Source organism: Poecilia reticulata, chromosome 18 (genome assembly GCF_904066995.2).
Source record: "Poecilia reticulata chromosome 18, P_reticulata-male-v2, whole genome shotgun sequence".
Classification (NCBI taxonomy): domain Eukaryota; kingdom Metazoa; phylum Chordata; class Actinopteri; order Cyprinodontiformes; family Poeciliidae; genus Poecilia; species Poecilia reticulata.
In genome coordinates this window covers 26,168,464-26,195,772 of record NC_088847.1, presented here as the reverse complement: position 1 = coordinate 26,195,772, position 27,309 = coordinate 26,168,464, and the positions used below count along the sequence as shown (strand labels likewise).

Sequence of the window (27,309 nt, the reverse complement as noted above, 5' to 3'; positions counted from 1 at the left end):
ATCCCAGGAACAACATCAGACATCTCAGTCCAGAAATGTGCAGTTCTAGGCACATGCAAGATACTGGAGGAGAACCTGAAGCTCCCAGGCCTCTGGTAGAGGACCCGAGCTCAGAGGATGAAACAGACCACCCGCGGAGGGTGAGAAGGGAATTTTTTATATATATATATATATATATATATATATATATATATATATATATATATATATATATATATATATATATATATATATATATATATATATATATATATATATATAATACTGCAGGAATTAATGTTCAAATTTTGCATGAATTAAATTAAATCAGGAAGAAACTGAGAGAAAAATATAGCGTGTATTTCTATTTTAGCACAAAGAAGCTGAATATTTAAGATGTGAATGTCAAAGTAACACCTTAAAGAGTCAGTTCATGCTAACATGCTAATAACAGTGGAGCACAGATTTCTGCTGCTACAAGATAAACTTTTACTTTTTAAATGAGGCTTCAAAGAGATGCAGGAACTTTTTAGAGAAGATTAGAGAAACTTTAAAACAGTCGAAATAAAAGCTGCAGAAGTTTGAGTTGGTTTGGAAATCAGGAAACTGAGGTTAAAAGTCTTCAAGCTGATATCGACAGGGAGTGGTCAAGAAAAGTTAAAGATGTTTTATCAATGTTCGAAAAATCAACAACCACATCTGAAGCTCCGCCCACAACAGAAGCCCCGCCCCTTTGTGTAGCTGCGCCCTCCTTCTCCTCCCCTCTCCTCATCGTCACTCTGCTCTGCCACCTGGTGGTGATGTTCCTCTTCTTCTTCTGCTCTTTCCTCTTGGGGTTTTCATCTGGACTCAGAGCCAAAGGTAAAACCCTGATGATCCAACCAACCAATCACTGACTGACTGATGATCTTCACTGGTTCTGGTTCTGTTCATTTAGTTTCTTCAATTTATAACCGATTGTTATTAAAAGTGTTTCTACCTTCATTGTTTTTATGGTAATAAATGTATTTTTTCTCTAACTTCCTCTGAATACAGGAAGTGACCTGTCACCATGTGTGAAGGTGACTCCGCCCCCCCAGGCCGACCTGGTACCTGATGATTATGATGACGTCACCGCAGAGCATCACTTCTGACCCAAACAATCCCATCATGCTCTGCTCCTGCTCTCTTCTTCCTCTTTGTTTTCTAGGAAAATTGTTTAATTATCTGAATAATTAAAACTGATGACATTATTTTAATTCCATCAATCCAAGAATTAAAAAAATCACAACCAGCAATTTTTAACAAAGGTTTTCTTAAATCTGAAGTAATTAGCTTTAATATTAAAAATACATTTGTACATAATTGTTAAAATTGTCTCTATGTTCTGACAGTAGAATATGAGACAGATTATGTGTTAAAGATGGAGCTCCTCTGGCTCCACCTAGTGGTCCTACTGCCACCAGCAGAAACACAGCCCTCCCAGTGAGAATCAACCAATCAGAACCAGGAGGAGAGTCTTAGTGCTGTCAATCAGGCTTGTGTATGTGCTGCTCAGTCCCTCCTTATTGCTCTGTGCTACTCTACAGCTCCTCTCCCTCAGCGGAGCTTGTGACAAACGTTCAGGCTAGTTAGCATGACTAGCAATGGAAGCTAATAAACAGTTTTACATTTAACTGGGTTTGTTTCTCTGCCATTAGCACAGCTGCTGCCAATCAACAACCTTCAGTTTGTACATGGAACCAACAACCAGCAGCATGTAAACGAAGGTGACTGACACCTGTAAGCTTTACATCGTGTTATCCTTTTATTCCATCATTAAAAATAAACCTGGAGTGATAAAAACATCTGGTTGAACTGCTGAGTTCATCATAGGAGCCACTTCTCAGTGAAACGCTGGGGAAAGGGTTGATAAAGGGTTAATGGAGAAACGATGCTGTGACTTCCTGAAGGCTGAGAGTCAGAGAGAGAGATGGAGCTTCTTAAAGAGACAGAGGCGTTAAAATGCAAAGTTAGATTTACTGAATGATTGTCAGAGTTACTTTGAACCAAATTTACCGATAAAACCCAGTGAGACCAGAAACCCAGAGACCCGATCAGCCACTCTGAGAGCCTCACCAGATAAACATTGCCATGTCCTTCTGTTTCTGGTTGTTTCATGACATTAGCTTTGAGGAAGTTACATTTTTAGATGACGTCAAGGCTTCTTAGTAAAGTTCCTGTTTATGTGGTCGTCCTTCAAACTGTTTATATGTGATCATCCAGTTTGAGCATCTCTACCTACTTATGTTCTGCTCAGCTGAGGATTCAGAGGGATGCAGTCGCTGTTCAGGAGATTTCAGGAGAGAAACGGTTTAAAACTGATGAACCAAAAGCTGCAGAAGTTTGAGTTGGTCAGACAAGATCAGGAAGTCGAGGTTCAAACTGTTAGAGCTCAGAGAAAGAGAAGAAGTCAAAACAGGCTAGAGATAATTTATGAGGCGTCAAAATGTTCTGCAAAGTAACTTTGTGGTTGATTAAAAAAGACGTAGTGATCCAGGAAGAGGATGTTTTCAGTGAGCGTCAAACTGCTGCTGGTCTCAGTGGATCCAGCTGCAGGATGGAGGGAACATCTGTCCACAGGCTGCTGGGTGAGTCCATCTGCTGGATGTGTTGGTGTGGAAATGTAGAGAGACGATCACTGCTGCTTCCCACAGCAGAGCTGATTAAAGCTCCAACTAACCTGAGACTCTTTTCTCTGCAGCTCTGATCTCTCTGCTGAGCCGCTCAACCAACCAAGGTTACAACCTGATTCTGGTAACTCTAGATCTACATTTTATCCTGGGGAGCTGATGAAAGGATGAATGTTTTATTATTTCAGCTGCTCTGACTGTGAGTCCCAGCAGATCTCAGTTCTTTGAAGGAGAATCAGTGACTCTGATCTGTGAGGATGGAAACGTCTCTGATGGAGGGACTGTGAGGAGAAACACAAGCAGAGGAACCAGGACTGAGTGTGTTTGGTGGGGGATATCAACTGGTTCTACCTGTGAAATCACCTTGCACCCGAATGACTCTGGTGTGTACTGGTGTGAGTCCACATCTGGATCCTCCCCCAGCAGCAGCAGCAGCATCCAGCTCTCTGTCTCTGGTAAGATCAGACTGTGGAGTTAGTGTTGCTGTGTGGAAATGGATGAAATGCTGTAGTTTGTCTCTGTGTTGAGGTGGATCAGTGATCCTGCAGAGTCCTGTCCTCCCTGTGATGGAGGGAGATGACGTCACTCTGAGCTGCAGAGCAAAGAGTCCAGCCCACAACCTCCCAGCTGCTTTCTATAAAGATGGCTCCTTCATTGGTGATGGACCATCAGGTCACATGACCCTCCTCCATGTCTCCAGCTCTGATGAAGGCCTCTACCAGTGCAGCATCAGCGGTCAGGGAGAGTCTCCATCCAGCTGGATCTGGGTCAAAGGTCAGCAGCTTCTCTTTAGTTTTGATAACATGTTGATCTGCCCGGTTTTATAATAAACTAATATTTTTCGTTTTTTTACTTTTGATTCTCACCAGTAGAGGGCAGTGTGAACTGACTGATTCAGATAATTTATAGTAAACACAGACCACAGAGGGAAAGGACACTAAATATATTTATATCATACAACAAGATTTGCTGTTATTAACCAGATTTTCTGCTGAATTCAGTCATGAGACATTAATTCAGTCATTTTCTATCATCTGTGCTTTCCAGTTCTGCAGGTGTTGACTATAAATAACTTTAAATTATCTGCAGAAAAACGTACAACTATAGCCCCGCCCGCCGCCACTGGAGCCACGCCCACCTTTGGAGCCCCGCCCACCACCACTGGAGCCCCGCCCACCACCACTGGAGCCCAGCTCAATAATACAGCCCCGCCCACGACCCTAGCCCCGCCCACCATCACTGGAGCCCCGCCCACGACCCGAACCCCGCCCACCATCACTGGAGCCCCGCCCACGACCAGAGCCCCGCCCACCATCACTGGAGCCCCGCCCACGACCCGAGCCCCGCCCACCATCACTGGAGCCCCGCCCACGACCCGAGCCATGGCCACCACTTTGCCTCCTCCTCCTCCCACCGTCTCCCTCCCCATCAGACTGGTCTGCCACCTGGTGGTGGTTTGTCCGTATTGCATCTGTACTCTCCTCATGGTTTCTTTATTTCGCCAGAGAACCAAAGGTAAAACTCTGAATCATTCACTGATTCGACAATCAGTCAATGAATTAATCAATTAATTATTGATTTTTACTTTTTTATGCAAAATTTCTCTAAATTCAGAAAACGTCCCGCCTGTGTCAAAGGAAGTGACATCATCATTCCTTGCTGGGCAGGGATTGGACGATGTGTATGAAAACGTCATCAGTGATGTGACCACAGAGCATCACTTCTGAAATAAACTGGACTCCAAATTAACAGCAAACAATTTAAATTACTCACCTTGTAGAACTTCAGAGCCAATAAATGTCTCTCTGTTTTATTTAAAGCGAAATATATTAAATTCAAATAAATAATTTCCAACAAACAACACAGGCTTGACTCTATGACTGAAAACTAGAAGAAAACACACCAGCAGCAGTAATTTTAGAAAATGTAAACACTTAGACCAGTGGTTCTTAACCTTTTTTGAGGTACCGAACCCTCCAGTTTCATATGCTCATTCACCGAACCCTTCTTATTCGCCCCCCCCCCCTCCTCCACCTTCCCCGCCGACACACAAAATATTTTGCGGTATTCTGATTTAGTAATGTAATAATATTAGTTGTGTTACCACCCCCACGCCACTAGAGGCAGTAGCAACCCCGAAAAGATGCGACTAAATCCATGCTGAGAGAGGAGCTCCTTCAATCAGGGCTCCTCCACAGCTCTGATTGGCTAAGCAATGTAACGTGATCCTCTGATTGGCTAAGCAATGTAACGTGATCCTCTGATTGGCTCAGCAATGTAACGTGATCCTCTGATTGGCTCAGCAATGTAACGTGATCCTCTGATTGGCTCAGCAATGTAACGTGATCCTCTGATTGGCTCAGCAATGTAACGTGATCCTCTGATTGGCTCAGCAATGTAACGTGATCCTCTGATTGGCTCAGCAATGTCACGTGATCCTCTGATTGGCTCAGCAATGTAACGTGATCCTCTGATTGGCTCAGCAATGTAACGTGATCCTCTGATTGGCTCAGCAATGTAACGTGATCCTCTGATTGGCTCAGCAATGTAACGTGATCCTCTGATTGGCTCAGCAATGTAACGTGATCCTCTGATTGGCTCAGCAATGTAACGTGATCCTCTGCAGCAAGTGATGGCAAAGCGGGGCGTCATCACGACTTTACACAGGTGAGTCTTTACCTCCGCGGCATCGAACCCCTGAGACCGACTCACCGAACCCAGGTTAAGAACCACTGACTTAGACATTGGTTGGTTTCCATTTGACTAAAACAAACGATCAAACTACATTTCCCAGCATTCATAGTGCTGAAGTCACAAAGTTAAAACACAGTGCTCTGTGATACAGTGCTGTTATTTTGGTGTGCAACACAATCCAAACAAGGGTCACAAACTCGCATGAGGAAACTTTTCTTCCATCCTGCTGGATGTGGAAAACAACGTTTTAAACATCCGAAGTGAAACTTGGAGAACATTTACAGAGTAAAGTTGGTGCAACTACTTCTCACCGGCTGTGTACATTTATCTGCAGCCTAACTTTCTGGAGGTCTGCTGAAGCTTCTTCCGTAAACGTTGTGGGACCTCCATTTGGTCAGATGACTTTTATTTTTGTGGGCCCACTTCCTGTGTTGGCCCAAAGTCTCCAGCTTCTTTCAAGCTTTGCTCACAGTTTCCTTCCTCCTCGTCTCCACTATGGCCTGTGAGGATGTGGACCTCTGCTTGGTGTCAAACTGATTACCTTCTTCAGACCTGCATTTTAAACTGGATTACATGAACTGGTTCTGCTGGTTCAGAACTCCACTGGGATTCTGCCATTAAATATCCTCCATTTAAGATGTCGCCTGTTTTGTTTGGATCAGAATCTTCACTTGGACTTACAGAAGCCGAGTTACAACTATGGACTTTTGATAATGAGGATCTGGTGACACATATTGTGTGTTTCTTGTTATCACTTTAATATGTACAGCCAACCTGAAAGCACTGCCTCCTGTTTTCATTCTCACCTCAGGATGTTTTCAAGGAAGATCATCTGATGCTGCGTTTGTAGCCGCCCTCAGCTGTTTAGCATTTCTGCTTTAGGCTATGTGGCGAGCTAGCCAGGAGCTAACAATCTGAATGTTTGTGTGAATGTATTTCATGTTTTTATGCATTGAAACATGGATTTATTTAACAAAATTGATATCAATGTTGTTCATTCTGTCTTCATTACTGATGACAGTAATGTTGATAGCATGACTGGTAGCATAGATTTCATTGAAGGGATATTTTATATGTTTTATTTGAAGGGTTGTGCATCAGACTAACATGATGCTGCCAATAAACAGGAAGGAGTCATCATGAATGTTTGTTGCCATGAAGCATCATTTGATAAATAATGACACTTTTAATACAAAGTTCAGACTTTTAGTGGACTTTTAATGCTTGTTTTCATGTACATTTGCATTAAAAAGTGTCATTATTTACCAAATAATGCAAAGTTGACTCTTTTACTGGACTTTTAATGCCACCTTTAGTGTAACTTTGAATTAAAAGTGTTGTTATTTACTGAATGAGACTTCATGACAATAGTTATAAATATTTATAAAGACTCCTTCGTGTTTATGAAAGTGTCATGTCAATCTGATGCTTTCAAATAAAGTATTACAGGATATTTTGACTGTAAAGTTGAACTGTAACCGTTCACTGATTCAATTTAACGGAGAATTACTTTATTCATAATCCAAATAGTAATGATCGAATAATCTTAATAATTACTAATTGTATCAACCTAACATTGATGCAAACATTGATTCCAAGAGATATATTTATTAATAATTAAGAAATGTGTTTCTCCTTTATTTAATAGTATCCATAAGAAAAAACTAAATAAAGTATTTGAATAATAAGCTATAATAGCCTGTTTTAAATAATTTTCATTGAGAATTAATTTAATTTTAACATGTTTTATTGCGTTTTCAGATTTGCTGCAAAGCAGAAGCCAGAAAATAGTAAAAATAAAAAGGAAGTGAATAATAATGTCTGGAACTAAACAGAACATCTTTAACTTTTTAGGATCACAGAATTTATGTAAAACATGGAAGATGTTAACATCATACATTCCTTTTGCAATCTGTGGGTCAAAGGTCAATCCATCAAGTTTTTATTAGGTCGTTCTTCTTCAATTCTAATTTTAGGACGATTTCTGAAAAACAGACTCTTGTTGCTAGGGAACCAAACCAATCCTCTGTCATTTTGAAAGAATCGGCTCCTGATCTGCATCTCCATGTCTCTGTTGTCTTACTGCCATTTGCAGAAATAAAACCCTCCCGGTCAGAAACAGCCAATCAGAGCCAGTAGAACGGTCTTGGTGCTGTCAGTCACTCTTGTGTACGTGCTGCTCACACCCTCCTCCTGCAGCTCCTCTCCCACAGCAAGTTGTTAGCACGACCGTTGATGAAGAGTTTTGTTCATGTCAGGGTGTTTCTCTGTTATTGATCCAGCTGCTGATCATCAGTAATCATGAGCATGTACACTCACCGGCCACTTTATTAGGTACACCTTGCTGGTCCCGAGTTGGACCCCCTTTTACCTTCAGAACCACCTTAATCCTTCATGTCAGAGATTCAACAAGGTACTGGAAACACTCCTCAGAGAGTCTGGTCCATGCTGACCTGACAGCATCAAACAGTTGCTGCAGATTTGTCGGCTGAACATCCATGATGTGAATCTTTGGTTCCACCGCATCCCAAAGGTTTCGAGTTCAGTGAACTGATTCTTCAAGAAACCAGTCTGAGATGATTCAGGCTCTATGACATGGAGCGTTGTCCTGCTGGAAGTATCCATCAGAAGAAGATGGTCCACTGTGGTCATAAAGGGCTGGATGTGGTCAGCAGCAATACTCAGGTAGGCTGTGGCGCTGACTCGATGCTCAGTTGGTACTAATGGGTCCAAAGGGGCAGGAGAGTATCCTCCCACCATTACACCAGCCTGACCCGTTGACACCAGGCAGGATGGATCCAGGCTTCATGCTGTTGACGCCAAATTCTGACCCGACCATCTGAATGTCGCAGCAGAAGTCCAGACTCTTCTTCCATCTTCTGTTGTCCAGTTCCTGTGAGCCTGTGTGAACTGTTGCCTCTGTTTCCTGTTCTTCGCTGACAGGAGGAACCCGGTGGGGCCTTCTGCTGCTGTAGCCCAGCTGCCTGAAGGTTTGACGTGTTGTGGTTTCAGAGATGCTCTTCTGCAGACCTCGGTTTTAACCAGTAGTTATTGGGGCATGCCATTAGCAATGCACAAATGTTAGCATTAGCACTAGCCTTTTACCTAAAGCTAGCTACTAGCTAATTTTCTCATTAATTAGACATGTTTTGTATACTGAATGCAGCCAGTAAAATGAAAACAACATGGTCCTGTTGCTCCACATGCTACTGCCAGCATTTAGGCTAACATTAGCATATTGGCTAATTTTAGCATATGCATTCATTTTAACATAATGAATGGAACAAGTACAGCTTAGTCCACTTGCTTCTGCCTCTCCACAGGTTATTGACTACATTGCAGCTTTCTTTAGCATTAATGCTAATTTTTAGCATCATAACGCTGGGTCCAAGCCGACGGGCACACTTTGGCAGGCCCCGTAACATTTCTGCAGGAATGTTCTTGTTTGAGTTTCTGTTGCTGTTCCAACCAGTCTGGCCATTCTCCTCTGACCTCTGACCTCAACAAGGCATTTGGGCCTACAGAACTGAGACTCCCTGGATATTTTCTCTTTTTCAAACTGTAGAACCTAGAGATGGCTATGAGTGAAGATCCCAGATGGTCATCATTTTCTGAAATACTCAGATCAGCCCGTCTGGCACCAACAACCATGTGTAAATATTAGATTATTTCAAAGTCCGGTTTCTAGATATTTACATTTAGTTCAGTAACAACTTGAACACAAGATACTTCTAGGACCAGCTTTACTGTAATATTACTTGAGTAATAACTTTATGAAGCTACTTTAGTCACTGTGAATAATTTCACTGAATGAGGAACAAACATGTTTCAACCAAAAATACTCCAAAGTGAGACCTCCTGTTTACACACCAGCTTTGTTGTTTTTATGTTGTTTACTGTCTGGTTAATTGATCATCTGGAGATCAATTAAAGACACAACAAACTAATATTTCACGCTGTTCTAACAAATATACATCAGTTACTGTAATTATTAGTTTCATACTTTGGATGTTCAAATAATTTTATTATAAATTGTTTCTTCTGCCTAAATCTGTTAGTGATTGTATTTTGAATTATTTATTTCAGTGTCTTAAATACCAGGATTTGTTTCACTGTCTGTCCGATTGCATAATTTTTAAATATTAAACAGCTGTCCAAATTCTACGGCAAGCCAGTTCAACATTTAATTAAAGCCATTTATGTGGCTGGAATTTAATTTTCACTGCTAATAATGTTATTTTGATGAAAAACAATTACATTATTTCCAAATATAATTAGTCTGTGAACATATTTTATGCTAAAATGGCATCACTATGAAATATCACCAGATGTCCCAGTAAAATTTGTTGTTGCCTAAAATACCATGTTGATTGTAATTACTGTAATTATTTATGTTTAAAGTGTGAAATGATATCACAACAATCTTACGAGTTAAAATGTATTTTGGTCCAAAACTAAACCAGAGATATGTGGAATAGTATTTTATTTAATCGAGTTTCTCCTAATCAGATCTCAGGTTCAGTTATCCAAACTATTTATTACATAAAAAACGTATTTATGGAAACACAAAACATCTGAATGGAAAATGTAACGTCATGTTTCTGGGAAGAATAACATTTAAGAGAGCCGAACTGTTCAGATGTTTGTGATTTGTTTTGCAACACAGAATTGCAAATATGTGACATATATTCAGTCTGGCTAATAAATGCTAAAACGGCTTGCCATAAGTCTGTTTTCCCCGTTTTCCCCCCAGATTGTTTGCGGACAGACAGACAGACAGACAGACAGACGTTTCCTCCGCCTGTCCTGGATTCGCTTTGGGTTGTAAGTAGCTCCTGTTTTTATTTCCCTCCACCGCTGATGAATTTCTTTTCTTTCAGGTCAAAGGTCATGTTGCTTATAGTTCCTCCTGTCAGTTTGAATCTCGGATGGTTCTAGTTTTCCAGTGAACGTTCAGTTTTATTGTGATGCATCTGATTTGGGAGGTGATGTGTTGACAGAGTGTTTTGAGCTGAACTGTGTGAAACAGACGCTGGTTTTTAGTTCCCCAGGGTCTGAATGTTTCCATGATATTTAATTTTGGGTTTCTGGACTCAGGTTCTCTGACCTCAGTTGTTGTGCAACAAGTAAAATCAGAAGAGCTGAGAGGCCCGACAGCCATTAACCCTTAAATGGACACACACACACACACACACATATATATATATATATATATATTAGGAAATTATTTCATTTCCATTTTCTGATTTATCTGGGCTAAAATTACACATTTCAATTATTATTTTTAAATGTAGTGTTTGTATCCCTCAGGACACATTGGTGTATAAAAAGTGACACTTTTGCATGTTTGTAATAACTAATTAAACAAATTTTATAATATTGTAAGCATATTTTTGCATATTTTTGTATGTTTTGTATTTCAATTTGAAAAAAACTACTACAAATCATTATTAATTCAGTTTGTGTAGCAGCAGCTGATGAACAGTCATTCACACTGAACATGTAGCGACTGGATTGGTCAAACTGTCCTTTAACAGGAAGAAACCTCCAGCAGAACCAGAACCTGACTCAGTACCAATCTGACACCAATATCAGAAACTTTGATATAATATACAATAAATTAAAATAATCCACATTTGACCATGAAATAAAGCTTAATATTAATAGAGTATCAATACATTTAATGACTCAAACCAAAAGAAAATCTGAGGACATTTTTTCATGTCTTGTTATCCAAGTTGATAAATGTAATTTATAATTTTTTTTATAAATACACATTAAACAACCTTTCACAAAATCAAGCCCTCACATCAGTTTGAAAAATAACTCCTTCCTCACAATGTAAGTCTTCTCTCATGCATTCCGCCATTTTGAGCTTTGCACTCGTCTCTCAGTGTGTTTCTGACTGCTGGCACGAGGTCACATGACCTCAACATTTCCTCTTAGATGTAAGAAACCATGTGAAATGTCTGAATCCTCCAGGATATAAAAACCATTTCAGGATTAAATCAGATTGATAAATGCACCAATTATCAATCTACAAACTGGTCGTTTGTTAATGCAGCTTCAATGTTTGAATTGTCTCTTCCTTGTTTAATTCATGGATCCATTTGCTCCACAGAATGATTGTTATCTTAAACCTGGAGCAGAAACCATCAGGCAGAGTCCAACTTCATCTGGTGTTCCCACTGTAACCAGGTCACAGTCCAAACTAGATCCAATAAGATCGACTCCATGTTGTGCAAGTCGAGTTGCATTCAAGTGCATGTGAGAAATATCTGCTCTCTGCAGATTATATGGAGGAATAAAAGTGACCAACTTCCTGAATATATCTTTAAATAACACACAGGACTCAGATTCCTCTCTGCTACGACCAAAACACTTTGTCCTGATCTGTCCAAACAGAAAGTCTTTCCTGACTCCTGGTGGCTCCAGTCGGTTCTCTGCAAACACTGTTTCCTGCTCAAAGTGACATGAATCTGTACCATAACCAGCATTACAAAAACATTTCTGTCTAAAAATTACTACCTGGCAGCAAACGTTGTTTCACTTTAACACATTTTACTTAAATGTGTTCAAGTAAAATATAGTCAGGATTCTTTTTGTGGTTCTAGGTAGAGAAAATAAAACTGTTAGCATGCTAGCAGGAAGGAAAGACCAATCACACATGTCTGTTTTCAGGAAGAAGGCCCAACAGAACCAGCAGCGCTCGGATCATAAAGTGACGCCAGGATGGGAGCATCTCCACAATATCTGCTCTGTAAGAACAAAACTGAGGAAAATCTGCTGTTGGAGTCAAAGAGTGAAGATAAAAATCAGATGAAAAAGTTTCTGTGCTGTAACTCTGGCCTTCATTAGCAAACCTGACAACCGCTGGAAATAATGGACATAAAAGTTTGACATGAAAATAAAGAATAATGATGTAGAAACCAGCGTGAGAGATAAACAGCATGCAAGTGCAGTCAGAGTAATGTCACACTTTATATTTAATATGTGAAGAAGGTCAGTGTGATGCAGTGACGTGCGGTGACGTTCATAGCTGGTGAGGCACCGATTTAATTATAATCGGATTTACAAATCTAGACTCCTACATGTTAGTGTTTACATAAGGAAATTTCGCGCATGCGTACAATGCTGGAGGGTAAAAAGACTTTAATATGTGATGCTTAGACGCGCCGCAGAATAATTCCGTTATCTCAATCAAACTTAGACATGTAGATATTATTAATTTCGTGTTGTGCTTAACAGCAAAGGGAGAAACCGTTAAAGTACAACTCAAAACCACGTCTTTCTCGCTCTCCGTATCAGCGCAGCTACTGTGTGGCTAGCTCCATGGCTAGCTCCCTGTTACCGTCTCTTACTCTGCAGTTGTGCAGTCACAATGTCTGGGATCATGAGCGCCCCCAGCGGTGAGGCAAGAGAACTGCCTGCCTCACCTGGAGTCTGTTCTCTGCCGTTTCTAATCGCTCCTCAACACAGGAAACACATTACACACAGTTGGTGACAATAAAAACACAGTACATTAAATACATAAGCTAAATTATGGAAAATCAGTTCATACATTAAATGTTTTTAACCATTTTATTGGTGACGTACAGACAGGAGGAGCATGCCCTGATATAATGGCAGCCAGTGCAGTTAGAGAGAGGTTGATCAATCCCAGGTGAGGTTCAGCTCTCTGCTGCATCACCTGCTTCACTTCAAGCATTTGAATGGGAAAATGCGAAAATTCAACAATTTTGAAGAAAAAAAAAATCAGATTTGGTTAAATTAAATGAAAAAATAGGTACTTTATAGTACAAACCACAGGGTGAAAATATTGTTATAAATGATTATAATATTTCTCCATGATGACAGGTGAGGCTCTGCCTCACGTGCCTCCCCTGCCCGCACGTCACTGGTGTGATGTCATAAATGTTGTTTATGGAGGTAAAATGTCTGATTGTAAAATTCTCACGAAGTTTTAGATGTTAAATTGTAACCAATGAGTTTATTCCTCCTCAGTTTCCTGTTTGCTGATTGGCTGCATAACAACTGAAGGTTGGTTCACTTCTATCAACTCAGTGATCACGTTATTATAGTAAACATTGGGGAATTCGGGAAATGTAAACAATATGATGCTAACCTGTAAACATAATATTATTAACAACAATAAAAATCACCTTTCAGTCCTTGCAGCTACTCTGACTGCGAATCCCAGCAGATCTCAGTTCTTTGAAGGAGAATCTGTGACTCTGACATGTGAGGATGAAAACATCTCTGATGGATGGGCTGTGAGGAGAATCACAACCAGAAGATCCGAGAAGCAGTGCGGAAATGAATGGGGGAAACCAGCTGGTTCTACCTGCAGCATCACCTTGCGCCCAGATGATTCTGGTGTGTACTGGTGTGAGTCCACGTCTGGATCCTCCAGCAGAAACAGCATCCAGCTCTCTGTCTCTGGTAAGATCAGACTGTGGAGTTAGTGTTGCTGTGTGGAAATGGATGAAATGCTGTAGTTTGTCTCTGTGTTGAGGTGGATCAGTGATCCTGCAGAGTCCTGTCCTCCCTGTGATGGAGGGAGATGACGTCACTCTGAGCTGCAGAGCAAAGAGTCCAGCCCACAACCTCCCAGCTGCTTTCTATAAAGATGGCTCCGTCATTGGTGATGGACCATCAGGCGACTTTCCTCTCAAATCAGTGAAGATATCTGATGATGGCCTCTATAAGTGCAGCATCAGCGGTCAGGGAGAGTCTCCATCCAGCAGGATCTCTGTGGAAGGTCAGAGGTCATCCTCTAACAGTGTATCTCTAACAGTGTAATCCACACTCTGGTGATATTTAAACCATCTGTCTTTATTCTAGGGAAAGATCCAATCATCCCTCCACCCTCCCCTTCTTCATCTTCCTCGTTCTCAGGTCAGCAGCTTCTCTTCAGTTTAACCCAAAGACAATAATCACTGTTATCATTTTCTGCTGATCAGTTTTATTTCAGCTGTTATCACTGATCAGTAGCTCTAACTTTGTTTTTATCGGTCATATCGGTTCACACTGCAGCCTGAAGTGACCCAATTCCGATTGTTTTTTGCCGGGCCCGTTCACACAGCCAGTAAACCCGACCTGTATGTGTTCTGCAGTCTGAACGGGCAAACGACCTGAAAGTGTCCCGCATGCGCAGTATAGAGGGCGCCATAGCGCCAGCGTTCTCAGTGTTCTGCCAACCGCCATGAGAAGAAGAAGAAGAAGAGCTCAGTGTTTGCGGAAGTAAACATGGAGGCTAACGGTGGAGCTTAGCTTATATATTTGAAGTTGTTGTTCAACCGGAGCAGCAAATTAACAACTTAATCCTCATTATAGTCCGTCATGGTTGTTGTTTTTCTTCCTGCGCGTTTCAGGAGCAGAATAGTGAGATTTGTTGAGAATCAGTGACGTTCAGTTCGGATGAATGCGGCCTGGACGTTACGGTCACATTGGAATCGGATACGTATCGGATTTGGGTCGCATTCTGAAAGAATCCGACCTGAGCTGTTCACACCGCCATGAAAAGATCAGATTCAGGTCATTACGTCAGTATAAAATCTGAATTGGGTCACTTCAGGCTGCAGTGTGAATCAGCCATACAGAAGTTTTCCTCCTCATTGTACTTCATAAAAAACTTTGACTGGACCGTCTGCAGACTCTGCTGATGTTCCAGTTCACTGATGTATTTATGTTTGGTTGTGATGTTACTCTGAAATCTGAAGCTGTTTCCTCAGCCTCTTTATTGTAGCAGCTATTTTCAGATGTAGCTTGGACATGTTGTCTTCTTGTATTATTTGCTCTCCTGGCTGTTTTAGTTCATGTGAATATCCTGGTTTTTTTTTTGCACCATAACCATCAGTTTCAGTGTCTCTGTAGAGAAGGAAGCACAAGAGGATAAAGATGAAAGTCATGTTCTGTTTTCCTGAACTGTAACTTTTTACCTCAATCAAATCTGAACTGGTTTTCTGAGTCTATTTACACAAACAAACCTTTTGAACTGCATCTCCCAGGGTTCATTGCGCTGGAGGCCATGATGTGCTTGTAGATGTAGCTGCTGGACTACTTCAGGTTAAAGAACTTTCGGATTTTTACCTTTTTTACTTTATTCTTCTACATCCAAGCTGAACCAGAGCAAGACGACTCTGTTCAACACAGAGGCTCTCGGCAAACTTCTGCAGAGAACTGAAGTGATAGAAATGAAGATTAATTAACTGGAGGTGAACATTGAGGTTCTGCAAACCAAACAATCCCAGGATCCTCTGGGAGTGACATCATCCCTACAAACAAGATGGAGTCTGCCTTCATCAAATTACTCCCTGGAAACGTGTGTGTGATCAATCAATGTTTATTTTATAGCACATATCAGCAATCAGAGAGCTTTACATTATTAAAACATATCTATGCTGTAAATGGCAAGAAGTCTTGTCCAAACACAATGCGAACTATAAGAAAGGTTGTGCTTGCTGGTGAGGGACCAGCAGGAGAACACTGATCCCAAACACACGGATAATCAGCCTGCTGGAAACGGATGATCCCGTCTCCTTCAGCACCAGCAGGTCTGAAAACGCAGACGGCTCATCAGAAATGTCATCGCCTGCACTGATGCTTCGTTCTTCCAGTGACAGGATGAGCCAGCGTGTTGCTAAGTACGTGTCTGTTGAGTAGAATCACCTGGTTCTGGTTCGAACCAGAGCTTAGAGAAAAATCGTTACTCTGAGCTGCTTTGGGAGATTATTTGTGTTCACGTTGTGAAGAGCAGCTACCAGAACCAAACAAGCTCCTTATTAATAATTCTCCACAACACTGTGGACATGATGAGGTTGTAGCCGTGGCATGAGGTCCGTTGTGCTTAGATTATCTGACATTGGAGGAGGAAATGATTCTCACTGATGTTCTGTTGCTAAGCTTAGAAATAACCTGAGAGTCTTTTCTGTGCAGGTCGGATGTCTCTGTCCGGCAACTCGGCAAACCAAGGTTAGAACCTGATTCTGTCCGTTTCAGTCTGACTCCTGCAGGAAGTAGAGAATATTTAACCTGATTTCTTCCTCACAGGTCCTCTGACTGTGAGTCCCAGCAGATCTCAGTTCTTTGAATTTGAATCTGTGACTCTGACCTGTGAGGATGAACGGACCGTATGGAGTAACACAACCAGAGGAACCAAGAAGCAGTGTGGAGATGCCTGGGGAACAGCAGACGGCTCTACCTGTAAAATCACCTTGTTATCATTTGACTCTGGTGTGTACTGGTGTGAGTCCACCGATGGATCCATCAGCAGCAGCAGCATCCAGCTCTCTGTCTCTGGTAAGATCAGACTGTGGAGTTAGTGTTGCTGTGTGGAAATGGATGAAATGCTGTAGTTTGTCTCTGTGTTGAGGTGGATCAGTGATCCTGCAGAGTCCTGTCCTCCCTGTGATGGAGGGAGATGACGTCACTCTGAGCTGCAGAGCAAAGAGTCCAGCCCACAACCTCCGAGCTGCTTTCTATAAAGATGGCTCCGTCATTGGTGATGGAGATGCAGGTAACTTTGTTCTCACCAAGGTGAAGAGCTCCAGTGAAGGCATGTATAAGTGCAGCATCAGCGATCTGGGAGAGTCTCCATCCAGCAAGATCTCTGTCTCAGGTCAGGAACCGATACCATCATTAATCAATCCATCCATCAATCAGTTAACGTGTTCCTCTCTTTGTTCAGCTCCCAGCAGCTCGGTCTCTAACTGAGCGTCTGGCCTCTCAGCCTGTGCAGAAACTGGAAGACAAAGCTGAAGATGTTACTGAGAAGTTTCTCCTGTAACGGAAACAGATATTATCATGTATAATGATGTTGGTTTGAAATATTAATTCATTTATTCGTTAGTCCTGCCCAGGCACACAAACCTCTGAACAAACAAACTTTAATCCTGGTTTTATTCAGAACTCTGCAGAAGGAGCCTTTTAATTGCAGGTTCCCTGAGACTGCTGTCACAAATCTGAGGCTGTTTGGTTCCTCAGAGGGAAAGAAGGGAAACGGTCCAGAGCGGAGAGACGCAGCCTCATCGATTCTGGCCTCATGCCCCCCAAAACGCCTCTGATGAGCTGAGAAACAGAGCTGCACCGTTTCTGGGCATCGGTGGTTCCTGACACTGACTGAACGGCCGAACCCACCGATCCGTCACAGGCTGGTGTCTCCTGGGCAGAAATAACAACTTAGTTTAAGTGATTTTGTATATTTTTCTGCATTATTTCAAAACTCCTTTTCAGAATGGAGCAGGTCTAACATGCTGCAGCTAAAGCTAACAGTTTGTACGGTTAAAACTTCCTTCATAGGAGTGTTTTTATCACTGATAGTCTGGTCGAATTCAGGTAATCTCTTTCATAAACACCTAAAAACATTCATAAATGTCCCATTTTAGATCTAAGCTAATCGTGGCTAAAGGCTAAAGCCTTAAAAACAGCTGCAGCGAACAACAGTGCTCTTAAGCAATTACTGCTATTTTCTGAGTTTTGAAAATAAACAGGAAAATATTACATTTCCATGTTATTGAATGATCGGTCATTATGGTAATTAAGCATCAGCTCTTCAACTGATTAATAAAAGATATAGCCATTTAATTAAAAGTTTAAAAATAATTACTTTCTCAAAATAAAGTTCTGCCTTTTGCTTAAATGTTTTGGAATATTCACCAACTTTGTCAATTTCTCTGAATTAATTTTAAACCAGTCTTTCTCAAATTGTGGTCACCGGACCACAGTTTGGTCCGCGGGCGCCCCTAGTGGTCCGCGAGGTACTGCATGTAAACAACCGTGACGTCAGCTCAAAGTGTGACGCAACAGCTAGCTTACCAAAGGATTGTGTTTAAAACAATGATGGAAAACTGGCTTAAAACCGGGTCACAAAAAAGAAAAGCTGCAGATATCGATGGAAATAAAACAAAGGCAGGAATATTACATGATCAGAACCTGATGTGCATGTTTGTTGAATAAAGTATTTTAATATTCTTCTGTTAATAAACTCATATATTAGAGATAAGTTGTCTGTATTTATTCACATGCAATATATGGTTGTTTATATAACACCAGTACTGAACTTACACCTTTATCTATTATTTTAAAACAAATATTTATGAACAATAACTGAGACTGAAACATTTTTCAAACTCTGCTACCAAATTTAGAGTTTTTCAATCTTTTCGTCAAAATATTTCTTTACAAGTAGAAACAAAATGAAGTATTACAACAATGAGCTATTATTCTATAAACTGTCTCCATAACAATGTTCATAAAGTGTATATTTGATTTTAACATTTTTAGTCTTTCTCCAGATTTACCGTCCAAACAAAAACAATTTGAAGTAACATCTGGAATTAAACAGAACATCTTTAACTCTGTAATATCAAAGCATCACATGAAACTTTAGAGATTTTAATATGATACATTCTCACCATATGTCAAAAATAAATCTGATTTGTGGTTTGTAGTTCTTCTTTTTGCAGTTTCAAGGCCGTTTCCCTTTAATCAGAAACTTATTATTTCACAACCAAACCAATCTGCTGGGATTTTAAAGCAAAGCCAAAAACAACATTTAGTTCTCAAAGCAGGTCTTTATAGTAACAAACATTTCCGAAAACCCACAGAAAGACATTTCAACTGATCTGAAACATGTTCCCTTGGTTTAGTCTTTCTGATTAGCTGCACATGGAAATGTGCAAAAACATAAATAGATCAGAAAGTAACTTAGCAATAAAATAACATGCACACCTGCTGCTGCAGGAATAAATACCTGACAAAATGAGGAAGCTGAAGGTTTCACTGGTGAAGTTCAGAAGAACTCCTGAAATATTCAGATTTCACAAAACATGTTGAGCAACAGTTGCTGGTATATTTGAAAGTTTGTAATTGTTCAAGAAATTTAATAGGATGTTATTAAGGAGTAGAGACTCATTTAGTCTCCATGTGATGATGAGTTGATGGGTTTCTCTTCTCTGCTCTCGTCTTTGTGTTTCCTGGTTTGAGCTGCAGATAAAAACTCTCAGATCCTCTGACATGCAGAGATCCAGGAAGAGGAAGAGGATGTTTTCAGTGAGCGTCAAACTGCTGCTGGTCTCAGTGGATCCAGCTGCAGGATGGAGGGAACATCTGTCCACAGGCTGCTGGGTGAGTCCATCTGCTGGATGTGTTGGTGTGGAAATGTTGAGAGACGATCACTGCTGCTTCCCACAGCAGAGCTGATTAAAGCTCCAACTAACCTGAGACTCTTTCCTCTGCAGCTCTGATCTCTCTGCTGAGCCGCTCAACCAACCCAGGTTACAACCTGATTCTGGTAACTCTAGATCTACATTTTATCCTGGGGAGCTGATGAAAGGATGAATGTTTTATTATTTCAGCTGCTCTGACTGTGAGTCCCAGCAGATCTCAGTTCTTTGAAGGAGAATCAGTGACTCTGACCTGTGAGGATGGAAACGTCTCTGATGGAGGAACTGTGAGGAGAAACACAACCAGAGGAACCAGGACTGAGTGTGTTTGGTGGGGGATATCAACTGGTTCTACCTGTAAAATCAGTCACTTGTACAAACATGACTCTGGTGTGTACTGGTGTGAGTCCACATCTGGATCCTCCCCCAGCAGCAGCATCCAGCTCTCTGTCTCTGGTAAGATCAGACTGTGGAGTTAGTGTTGCTGTGTGGAAATGGATGAAATGCTGTAGTTTGTCTCTGTGTTGAGGTGGATCAGTGATCCTGCAGAGTCCTGTCCTCCCTGTGATGGAGGGAGATGACGTCACTCTGAGCTGCAGAGCAAAGAGTCCAGCCCACAACCTCCCAGCTGCTTTCTATAAAGATGGCTCCTTCATTGGTGATGGACCATCAGGTCACATGACCCTCCTCCATGTCTCCAGCTCTGATGAAGGCTTTTATAAATGCAGCATCAGCGGTCAGGGAGAGTCTCCATCCAGCTGGATCTCTGTGGAAGGTCAGGAACTTCTCCTAAAGTTTATTTGATTCATTTACAATCATTAGTTTCACTTATTCTCTTCTTCTAGTGATATTATTGGTATTAAATATAAAATAGTTTCTGATCAGCTTCAGTATTCCTCATTTCTGACCTCAAATATTGAAAAAATGTGTTTTTTCTGCTTTGCTTCATCAAACCTTCATCAGATCTGATGGCTGTGGTACCGCTATAAGCTGCTGCTCCATCAGTTATTCTCTTAGGGCCTTAGTGTGATCAATCATCCTCATGTGGGTGCTGCTCACACCTCCTGCTGAACATGTCCTCCCTCACAGCAGAGCCTGCCATGAATGCTCAGGCTGGTTAGCATGACCACCAGTAATGGACAATAAACAGTTTTTCTGGGGCAGTAAGTTGTTTTTCCGCCAGTAGCACTTTGAGCAGCACTTTCACAAGTGTGATTGACAGCGCTAAGACCTCTGTTGTGGCTATGATGGTTTGCTTTTGACCGGAAGTGGCAGCGTTAGCAGAGGCAGGAGGTGGATTAGCTTCATTTTTCACAGATTATCTGTCTCATGTTGTTCTGTCACAACATGGTGACATTTTTACCTGCAGGAAAACATCCAACCACTGAAGCCACGCCCACCACTGAAGCCACGCCCATCGAAGGAGCCCCGCCTCCTCCCCCCTTCTACCTCCACATCAGACTGCTCTTCCTCCTGGTGGTGGTTTGTCCGTACTTCATACCAACTCTCCTCATGGTGTCTTTATTTCGCCAGAGAAACAAAGGTAACACTTTAAATAACTCACTGGTCCAAAAATCAGTCAGTCAGTTCATCAATTAATTGATTGATTTTATGTTTTCTTGTAAAAAATGTCTCTAAATTCAGCAAACGAGTCAGAGGAAATGACCTCATCCAACAACGCTACGCAGGGATTGGACGATGTGTATGAAAACGTCATCACTGGTGTGACCACAGAGCATCACTTCTGACATCTACTGTTATCCAAACAGCAGAAATGTGAAATAACTGCTTTACAAAACTCCAACCAAGAAATCTCTAAATAAAATAACTTCCCAAAAAACTAACTGGACTGGATTTTCTGAATTAAAATTAGAAGTAAGCACACTAGCAGCTGCTTCTTTAGAAAATGTAGAGACGCTTGAAACGCATTTATTTATTTATTTTTAATTTTCTTTGCTTTTTTATATTGAGAAATCAAAAATCCATTCACAGTTTATCTAACAGCTCTAAGCTGCAGGCAGAACTCGTATTAAGATATCTGGAGTTTTTTACCTTTACATTAAAATAATACAAAGTATTATATTAACTTATTTATATTTTACATAAAACACGGCTATATTTGGTTTTTGTGTGTAATACTGAGAATCCAAAAACACATTTTCAGTTTAGATTCCTAAAGATTTCCTCCACTTTTGGTCACTAAAAATTATTTTATCGGGTGAAACACTGAGTAAGTGCCAGCAGGGGGCGACAGCGCACCGTAAAGGCATTAAGCTGCACTTGGTTCTTGGCCAGAAGAAGCAGCTGTAGTAAACACAGCGGACAGTGGATGACTTTTCCCCTGGAACGGTGAACCATATCGGGCTCAGAGATGAAGGAGGACCCGGTGGAGAGTCCCGTTGAGCGGACCCAAGCGGACTTTCTGCGGGGGTTTGTCACCGAGAGGCTCGCCGCGGTGTCCCGGGAGATCCTGGCGGCGGTGGAGACGGTGGTATCCGGATATGAGGAGGAGGCCTCGGGGTTCCGTCTGGAGATCCGCCGGCAGAGGAAGCAGCTGGACCTGCTTCAGAACCAGCTCACTGTCGGAACTAATGGTTCGTGTCTTTAACTCATTCGCAGTTAAATCTAACGGCACAGTGCTGCCTGCAGAACTCCGTTAAATAGTTAAAGTTTTTAAGCTTTTTCTTCAAAATACTCCGTTTTGATACAATTAGGAACTAAACTAAAGATGATATGAAAACGCTACATAATTTTCTTTAATTCGGCTCTTTTGCAATGCTAATAAATGGACATTTACCCTATTTCTGAAATAATTTGATGTATTTCCAGATTTACCATCCAGCAGAAGCGATGGATCAGCTGAGGAAGAGGAGGGTGATGATTGTCAGAAGAGTCAGACCCAGATTGCTTCATCAAGGTTCCTGCTGCTGATCTGATTCAGTAGATCTATTTCACACAGACTGGTTTGAATATTTTCCATTAACTTGGTGCTGCTGCTGTTCCTCCTTCAGCTCTTCATCGCCTCAGTCTGATGGAAGGAAGCCTGGCAGACCTCAGATCAGTGACGCACAGGGCGCCATACACCTCAGCATCCGCGTCCTGAGGGACTCCAACATCAGCATCCTGTCCAGAAACGGTACCTTCCCCCACTGACCTGTTTATTTATCCCATAAAAACATCCATTCAATCTGTAATTCATTTTAATTTTCCTCATTTCTTGTGACTCTGCCTGTTTTTTCCACATGTCTGGATTCATGTTGATGTAAACGTAGTAGTGACTTTATTCTGTCTGTCCGTGTTTCTCTGCTTCCAGTGGTGAAGAAATGTCCTCTGGTGTCCCTGACGTGTCCTCCAGGCCTGCAGGAGTTGGACTTTCTGAGCCTGCTCAGGTCTGCTGTCCCCCAGCTGGCTGCAGACGACAAACCGTTTCACATCTTAACGTTGGATAAGAGACGGAGACTTCAGCGTCTGACTCTGAAGACGGTGACGCCCGAGGAGATCGTCAGAAACGTCAAACCCAGGCGGCTTAGAAAGCCTACAGTCTACATTAGACTGGAGGTAAAACAGAACTTCTGCCTCTGGGCTTGTTTTGCTGCTCAGCAGCTTTTAGTTTTCAGGTTCTGATGGGTTTTTTTTCTTTTCCAGACAAAGAAGGAAACTCAGGAAGAAATTCCTTCTCTCCAGAGGGAGAAAAGTTCTGCCATGTTGGTCTGTGAGGAAACTAAACAACCAAAGGAGATGAGGTAGGACGTCCAGAAGGTCGACAAATTATAGCTTTTATTCATTTGATTATTTTACCAAAACCTCAGTAATTCATAAAAACAACAACTTGGATGAATAAGTTATATGTTATTGTAATGTTTTATTGATTGAAAAGGCATAATTTTGTAAAACTATTGTTTTGGGACTAAATACTTTAGGATTAATGAATAAATAAAGCTTATTATCATCAACATATCTACAGAAATATTTAATTAAACTAACAATTTATTCTTTTTCTTGGTTTAATTGGTTTAATTGGATGGACATCATCATCACAACATCATAGGGAAACAGAAGATGACTGTCTGATGATGTCAGTGTCAGGTGACGACTCCATGGCTCCCCCTGCTGCTCAGACGGACAGAGGTGATGGGAATGAAGGAGAGACAAACGGAAGCGACAGCAGCTGGAAGCTAGATGTTAGTGATGATCGGGAAAAGAAAGAGTCCGAGCTCATTAGTGAGAAAGAAGAAGTCAATCCGTCTCACTGGACAGAAACTGAGAGGGCGGCTGCTTTTTCCTGTAAGGTCTGCAAAGCTGCCCAGAAGTCTGAGGTTGCTCTCATTAAACACGCCTGGAGACACCTGGAGGAAGCAGGAAGTGTTTGTGGAGTGTGTGGAGAGTCAGGTGAGGCATCAGAGGATCATTTTCACAGTGAGCACAGAATGGATGACTGTCCCAGCTGTGGAGAGTCTTTTCTCAGTGTCCTCAGTCTGAATGAGCACCTGAAGGTCCATTCAGGACAGCAGCCTGTCCAGCCTGAGGTTAGCTCGTTTACGTCTGGGTTGCCTCCAGAGAACAACCACAAACTCTGTCACGAATGCCCCACCTGCCACAAGCTGTTTGAGGTGGAGACGCAGCTAGAGGCTCATCACAGGACGCACAGGAAATGTAAAACGTACCTCTGTGGAGTCTGCGGCAAATTCCTGAGCAGCAACAGATCTTTGTCCCGCCACAAGATGACACACTCTGGAGAAAGACCACACAGATGCCAGGTCTGTGAGAGGGGCTTCAAGCTGGCTACCACTCTGAAGCAACACGAGAAGATTCACATGAACAGAGAGAGACCGTACCTCTGCGACGTCTGCTGCAAGATGTTCCTGACCAGCAAGCAGCTCGTCATCCACATGAGGACGCACACCAACGAGAAGCCGTACCGCTGCGACCGCTGCGAGAAGGGCTTCACCACCAGGGGGCCGCTGACCATACACATGCGGGTCCACACCGGGGAGACACCGTACCGCTGTCCTCACTGCGGCTGGTCCTTTAAACGGAAGACTCACCTGGACGACCACGTGGCGATCCACACAGGAGCCAAACCCTACGTGTGTGGGATCTGCGGGAAAACGTGCGCCAGGAGAGCTTACCTCACCGTCCACATGAGGACGCACAACGGAGAGAGACCGTACAAGTGCTCCCTGTGCGAGAAAGCCTTCACTCAGAGCCACTGCCTGAAGACGCACATGAAGAGCCACAGGGCTGCACAGGCGACATCGTAGAAACTTTGATTTGCACACAGGACTCTTCAGTTATTTATTATCATGACTCTTAAACTGTTTCTGGCTGTTAAAGCTGAAATTTCTCCAATAAAATTTAGCAGAAAGTCTTTGTTGGGTTTTTCTACCTCATCATAAACAATTCTTGGCAATAAAGTAATTTCAATAATTTATAGAGAAACAAATATTAATGATAAAGCTTTAAAATCCAGTAAATCAGGTCTTTATGTATGGTCTTTATAATGAGCTGCCTCTGTATCCCAGAATAATGAGGCAGCTCCTTATTTAAATATTCTCACAAAATGCAGAAGAAATTGGAAACCTATTCAGTGTTCAATAACTTTATCTCTCATATTCTTGTCTATTGAGAGAAAAAGGTTTTTTCTTTTTCTTCCAACACTTACAATCATATGGTGCTGGAGTGTTTTTCCAGTGATTTTATGATAAACATTAGCATGATTAGCATGATTAGCATGCTAACTGAAGTCTGCAGAGTCTGAAGAGAAGCTGTTGTCTTTTGTCTTCATTTCTCCAGGAAGACGGGTAACTAACTGGTCACACTGATGTGTGTAACCACAGTTATGAGGCAAAGATTAAAATTTTGAGTGAAGAAGTTAAAACTGAAAAATAAACTTCCATTCTGGTGCAAATGTCAAATCGCCATACAGTCCATAAAGACGACAAATTAAGAAAACCTGATAATAAAAGTATTTTATTACTGTATCTGTGTGTTTGTGATGAATAAATGAGACAATTTCATTTGTTGGAGGCAAACAAATTTTCCTGTTTTAACCTGAAACCAGGCAGAGCAGCAGAAAACAGCAAAACTACTGCAGTTTGTAATAACATCCCAGAAATGATCACTTCTAGCATCAATTCCAACTATAAACGTACAATAGTTTAAAATATCATGTTATATGTAATAAAAACACACCACAGCTGTAATAATGCACACACTGAGATCCAGTATTCTCCCAGAGGTTGATGCATTTCAGGTATTCAAAGTTCAGTCATGAATGATTTGAGGTGTTATTGATGTATCAGCTGCATTTTGTCTGCATATTAAAACAAACATCTTTCAGACCTTAAATGATCCCAGAAGAACCAGGTGTGTATTCAAATCCAGGTCCAGACATCAGCACACCTGCTGCTCTGTGTGATGACAGCAGCAGTTCTTTCCACCTGTAGTAGTTATTGTTTTTTTTTATGAATGTCTCATGACCAAATTCATTTGGTTGATCTAAACTTCAACATAATTAATAATCAGTGAAATCACATTGTAGCTTTATGACAAAATAAAACAATGTGTAACTTTTAGGATAAACATTTTAACTCATTTCACTGCAACAGAAAAACCAGGTCGCTCTAGAACAAAAACCTTTTATGAAAAAACATGTTTGTTTTGTTAATGGGTGGAACAAAAACATGGTGAATGGAAACGCAGCTGCTGATGGTCTCAGGTTATTTTGATTTCATCACCACTTCTTCATCCAGACTGACTATTACTATTACTCTACCCTAAACTAGTTGTTTCCACTTCCTTTGTACTCAAAAGCTGATGATAATGATGAAGCTTCACCTTTGCTTTCTCCAAAGCTTCACTCCTTTAACTAGATAAGTTAAAATGGATAAATATGGCGTCGCTGCAGGCAGTTCTCCTGTTGCACTGGACAAACTTTTATATCTCTGTAAGACTTAGTGGAAGAAAATAAAACCTCATTCTGACTCCTTGCTTTGCTTGCAGCATCAGAGTTTTCCTGCCTGCTGTAGAAACATCAGCGGTAAAATCAAACGTCAAACAGAAACATTGCACACTCTGCACTTTTGTTCTGCTGAGTCGACATGAACAGGATGGTGCTCACTGAGTTTACCACCAGCCTGAGCAGGAGAACAACTGTCATGGCTGTAATAGCGTAGAAAGCTCTGCTCTTTGATTGGTCCATGTGGTTCTTCGCGCCCAGTTCTCCCGGTCCCGGCCGCTTCAGGGCGCAGAGAACCGAGACGCTGCAAAACGACACGATAACCACATGAGCTCCAAAGCTGTAGATGCTGGTGATGAGGTTGAGCTCATGGCTGCCCAGACTGAACTCAGCCAGGCTCAGCAGCCGAACGCATGCCGAGCAGATCCTCCTCATCCTCAGTCCAGCTGCTTGTCTGAGTGTCAGGTAGGTCACAGGCGATGTAGCTGCAGCTGCAGCAGAGACTGTCCCAGAGTGGAGACGGGCCAGGTGCACAGCCCGGTCACCATCATCGGGTTCAGGTTGTTATAGCTGCCAAAGCACAGCACCGAGAACCCCACGAACAGATTCAGCTGCAGGGCGACGGAGTGGAGCAGGAAATGGTCAGAAGAACGGGAGGAAATGGTCAGAACGGCGCTGAACAGGTGAGTATTTGGCATGGAGCCGTCGGCAAGAGAAGAATGAGTCGACATGTTCCTTTAAAGGGGAGGAAGACAGAAAAAAGGGCTGAATTTTCCTTTGAATGCGACAATTTTCAAATTCTTGCGCTACTTCAGGTTAAAGGTATTAATGAAGGGAGAACAGAGGAACCTGAAACCGAGGC

At 41.8% G+C, this 27,309-nt stretch overlaps 4 protein-coding genes across 5 annotated transcripts; all 4 read left to right on the top strand.

Annotated features, from left to right (window-relative positions):
• Nucleotides 1–2,165: 2,165 nt before the first annotated feature.
• On the top strand, nt 2,166–4,650 carry LOC145548805 (uncharacterized). The gene is made up of 6 exons (XM_081599790.1): nt 2,166–2,588; nt 2,702–2,737; nt 2,819–3,085; nt 3,159–3,404; nt 3,720–4,145; nt 4,245–4,650. The coding sequence occupies exons 1-6, from the start codon at nt 2,447–2,449 to the stop codon at nt 4,355–4,357; spliced, it is 1,230 nt and encodes a 409-aa protein (XP_081455916.1). The 5' UTR covers nt 2,166–2,446; the 3' UTR covers nt 4,358–4,650.
• A 5,385-nt stretch (nt 4,651–10,035) lies between these two features.
• LOC103480978 (Fc receptor-like protein 5) lies at nt 10,036–18,327 on the top strand. Of its 2 annotated transcripts, none has more exons than XM_081599728.1 (10): nt 10,036–10,148; nt 12,022–12,084; nt 13,329–13,364; nt 13,494–13,766; nt 13,840–14,085; nt 14,169–14,222; nt 16,263–16,298; nt 16,377–16,625; nt 16,699–16,944; nt 17,014–18,327. In XM_081599728.1, exons 2-10 carry the CDS (start codon nt 12,057–12,059, stop codon nt 17,037–17,039), a joined length of 1,194 nt encoding a protein of 397 aa, XP_081455854.1. In that variant the 5' UTR covers nt 10,036–10,148; nt 12,022–12,056; the 3' UTR covers nt 17,040–18,327. The 2 variants fall into 2 exon arrangements, with proteins under 2 accessions (XP_081455854.1, XP_081455853.1); XM_081599727.1 differs by having other exon boundaries at nt 10,037–10,148; nt 12,006–12,084.
• Nucleotides 18,328–18,452: 125 nt separating this feature from the next.
• Nucleotides 18,453–21,333, top strand: LOC145548787 (Fc receptor-like protein 5). Its single transcript, XM_081599739.1, has 6 exons — nt 18,453–19,451; nt 19,565–19,600; nt 19,682–19,945; nt 20,019–20,264; nt 20,859–21,032; nt 21,134–21,333. The coding sequence occupies exons 1-6, from the start codon at nt 19,421–19,423 to the stop codon at nt 21,235–21,237; spliced, it is 855 nt and encodes a 284-aa protein (XP_081455865.1). The 5' UTR covers nt 18,453–19,420; the 3' UTR covers nt 21,238–21,333.
• Nucleotides 21,334–21,749: 416 nt separating this feature from the next.
• On the top strand, nt 21,750–25,470 carry LOC103480997 (uncharacterized). Its single transcript, XM_017310382.2, has 6 exons — nt 21,750–22,083; nt 22,319–22,406; nt 22,501–22,625; nt 22,803–23,047; nt 23,135–23,232; nt 23,538–25,470. The coding sequence occupies exons 1-6, from the start codon at nt 21,861–21,863 to the stop codon at nt 24,748–24,750; spliced, it is 1,992 nt and encodes a 663-aa protein (XP_017165871.2). The 5' UTR covers nt 21,750–21,860; the 3' UTR covers nt 24,751–25,470.
• The last annotated feature ends 1,839 nt before the right edge of the window (nt 25,471–27,309 follow it).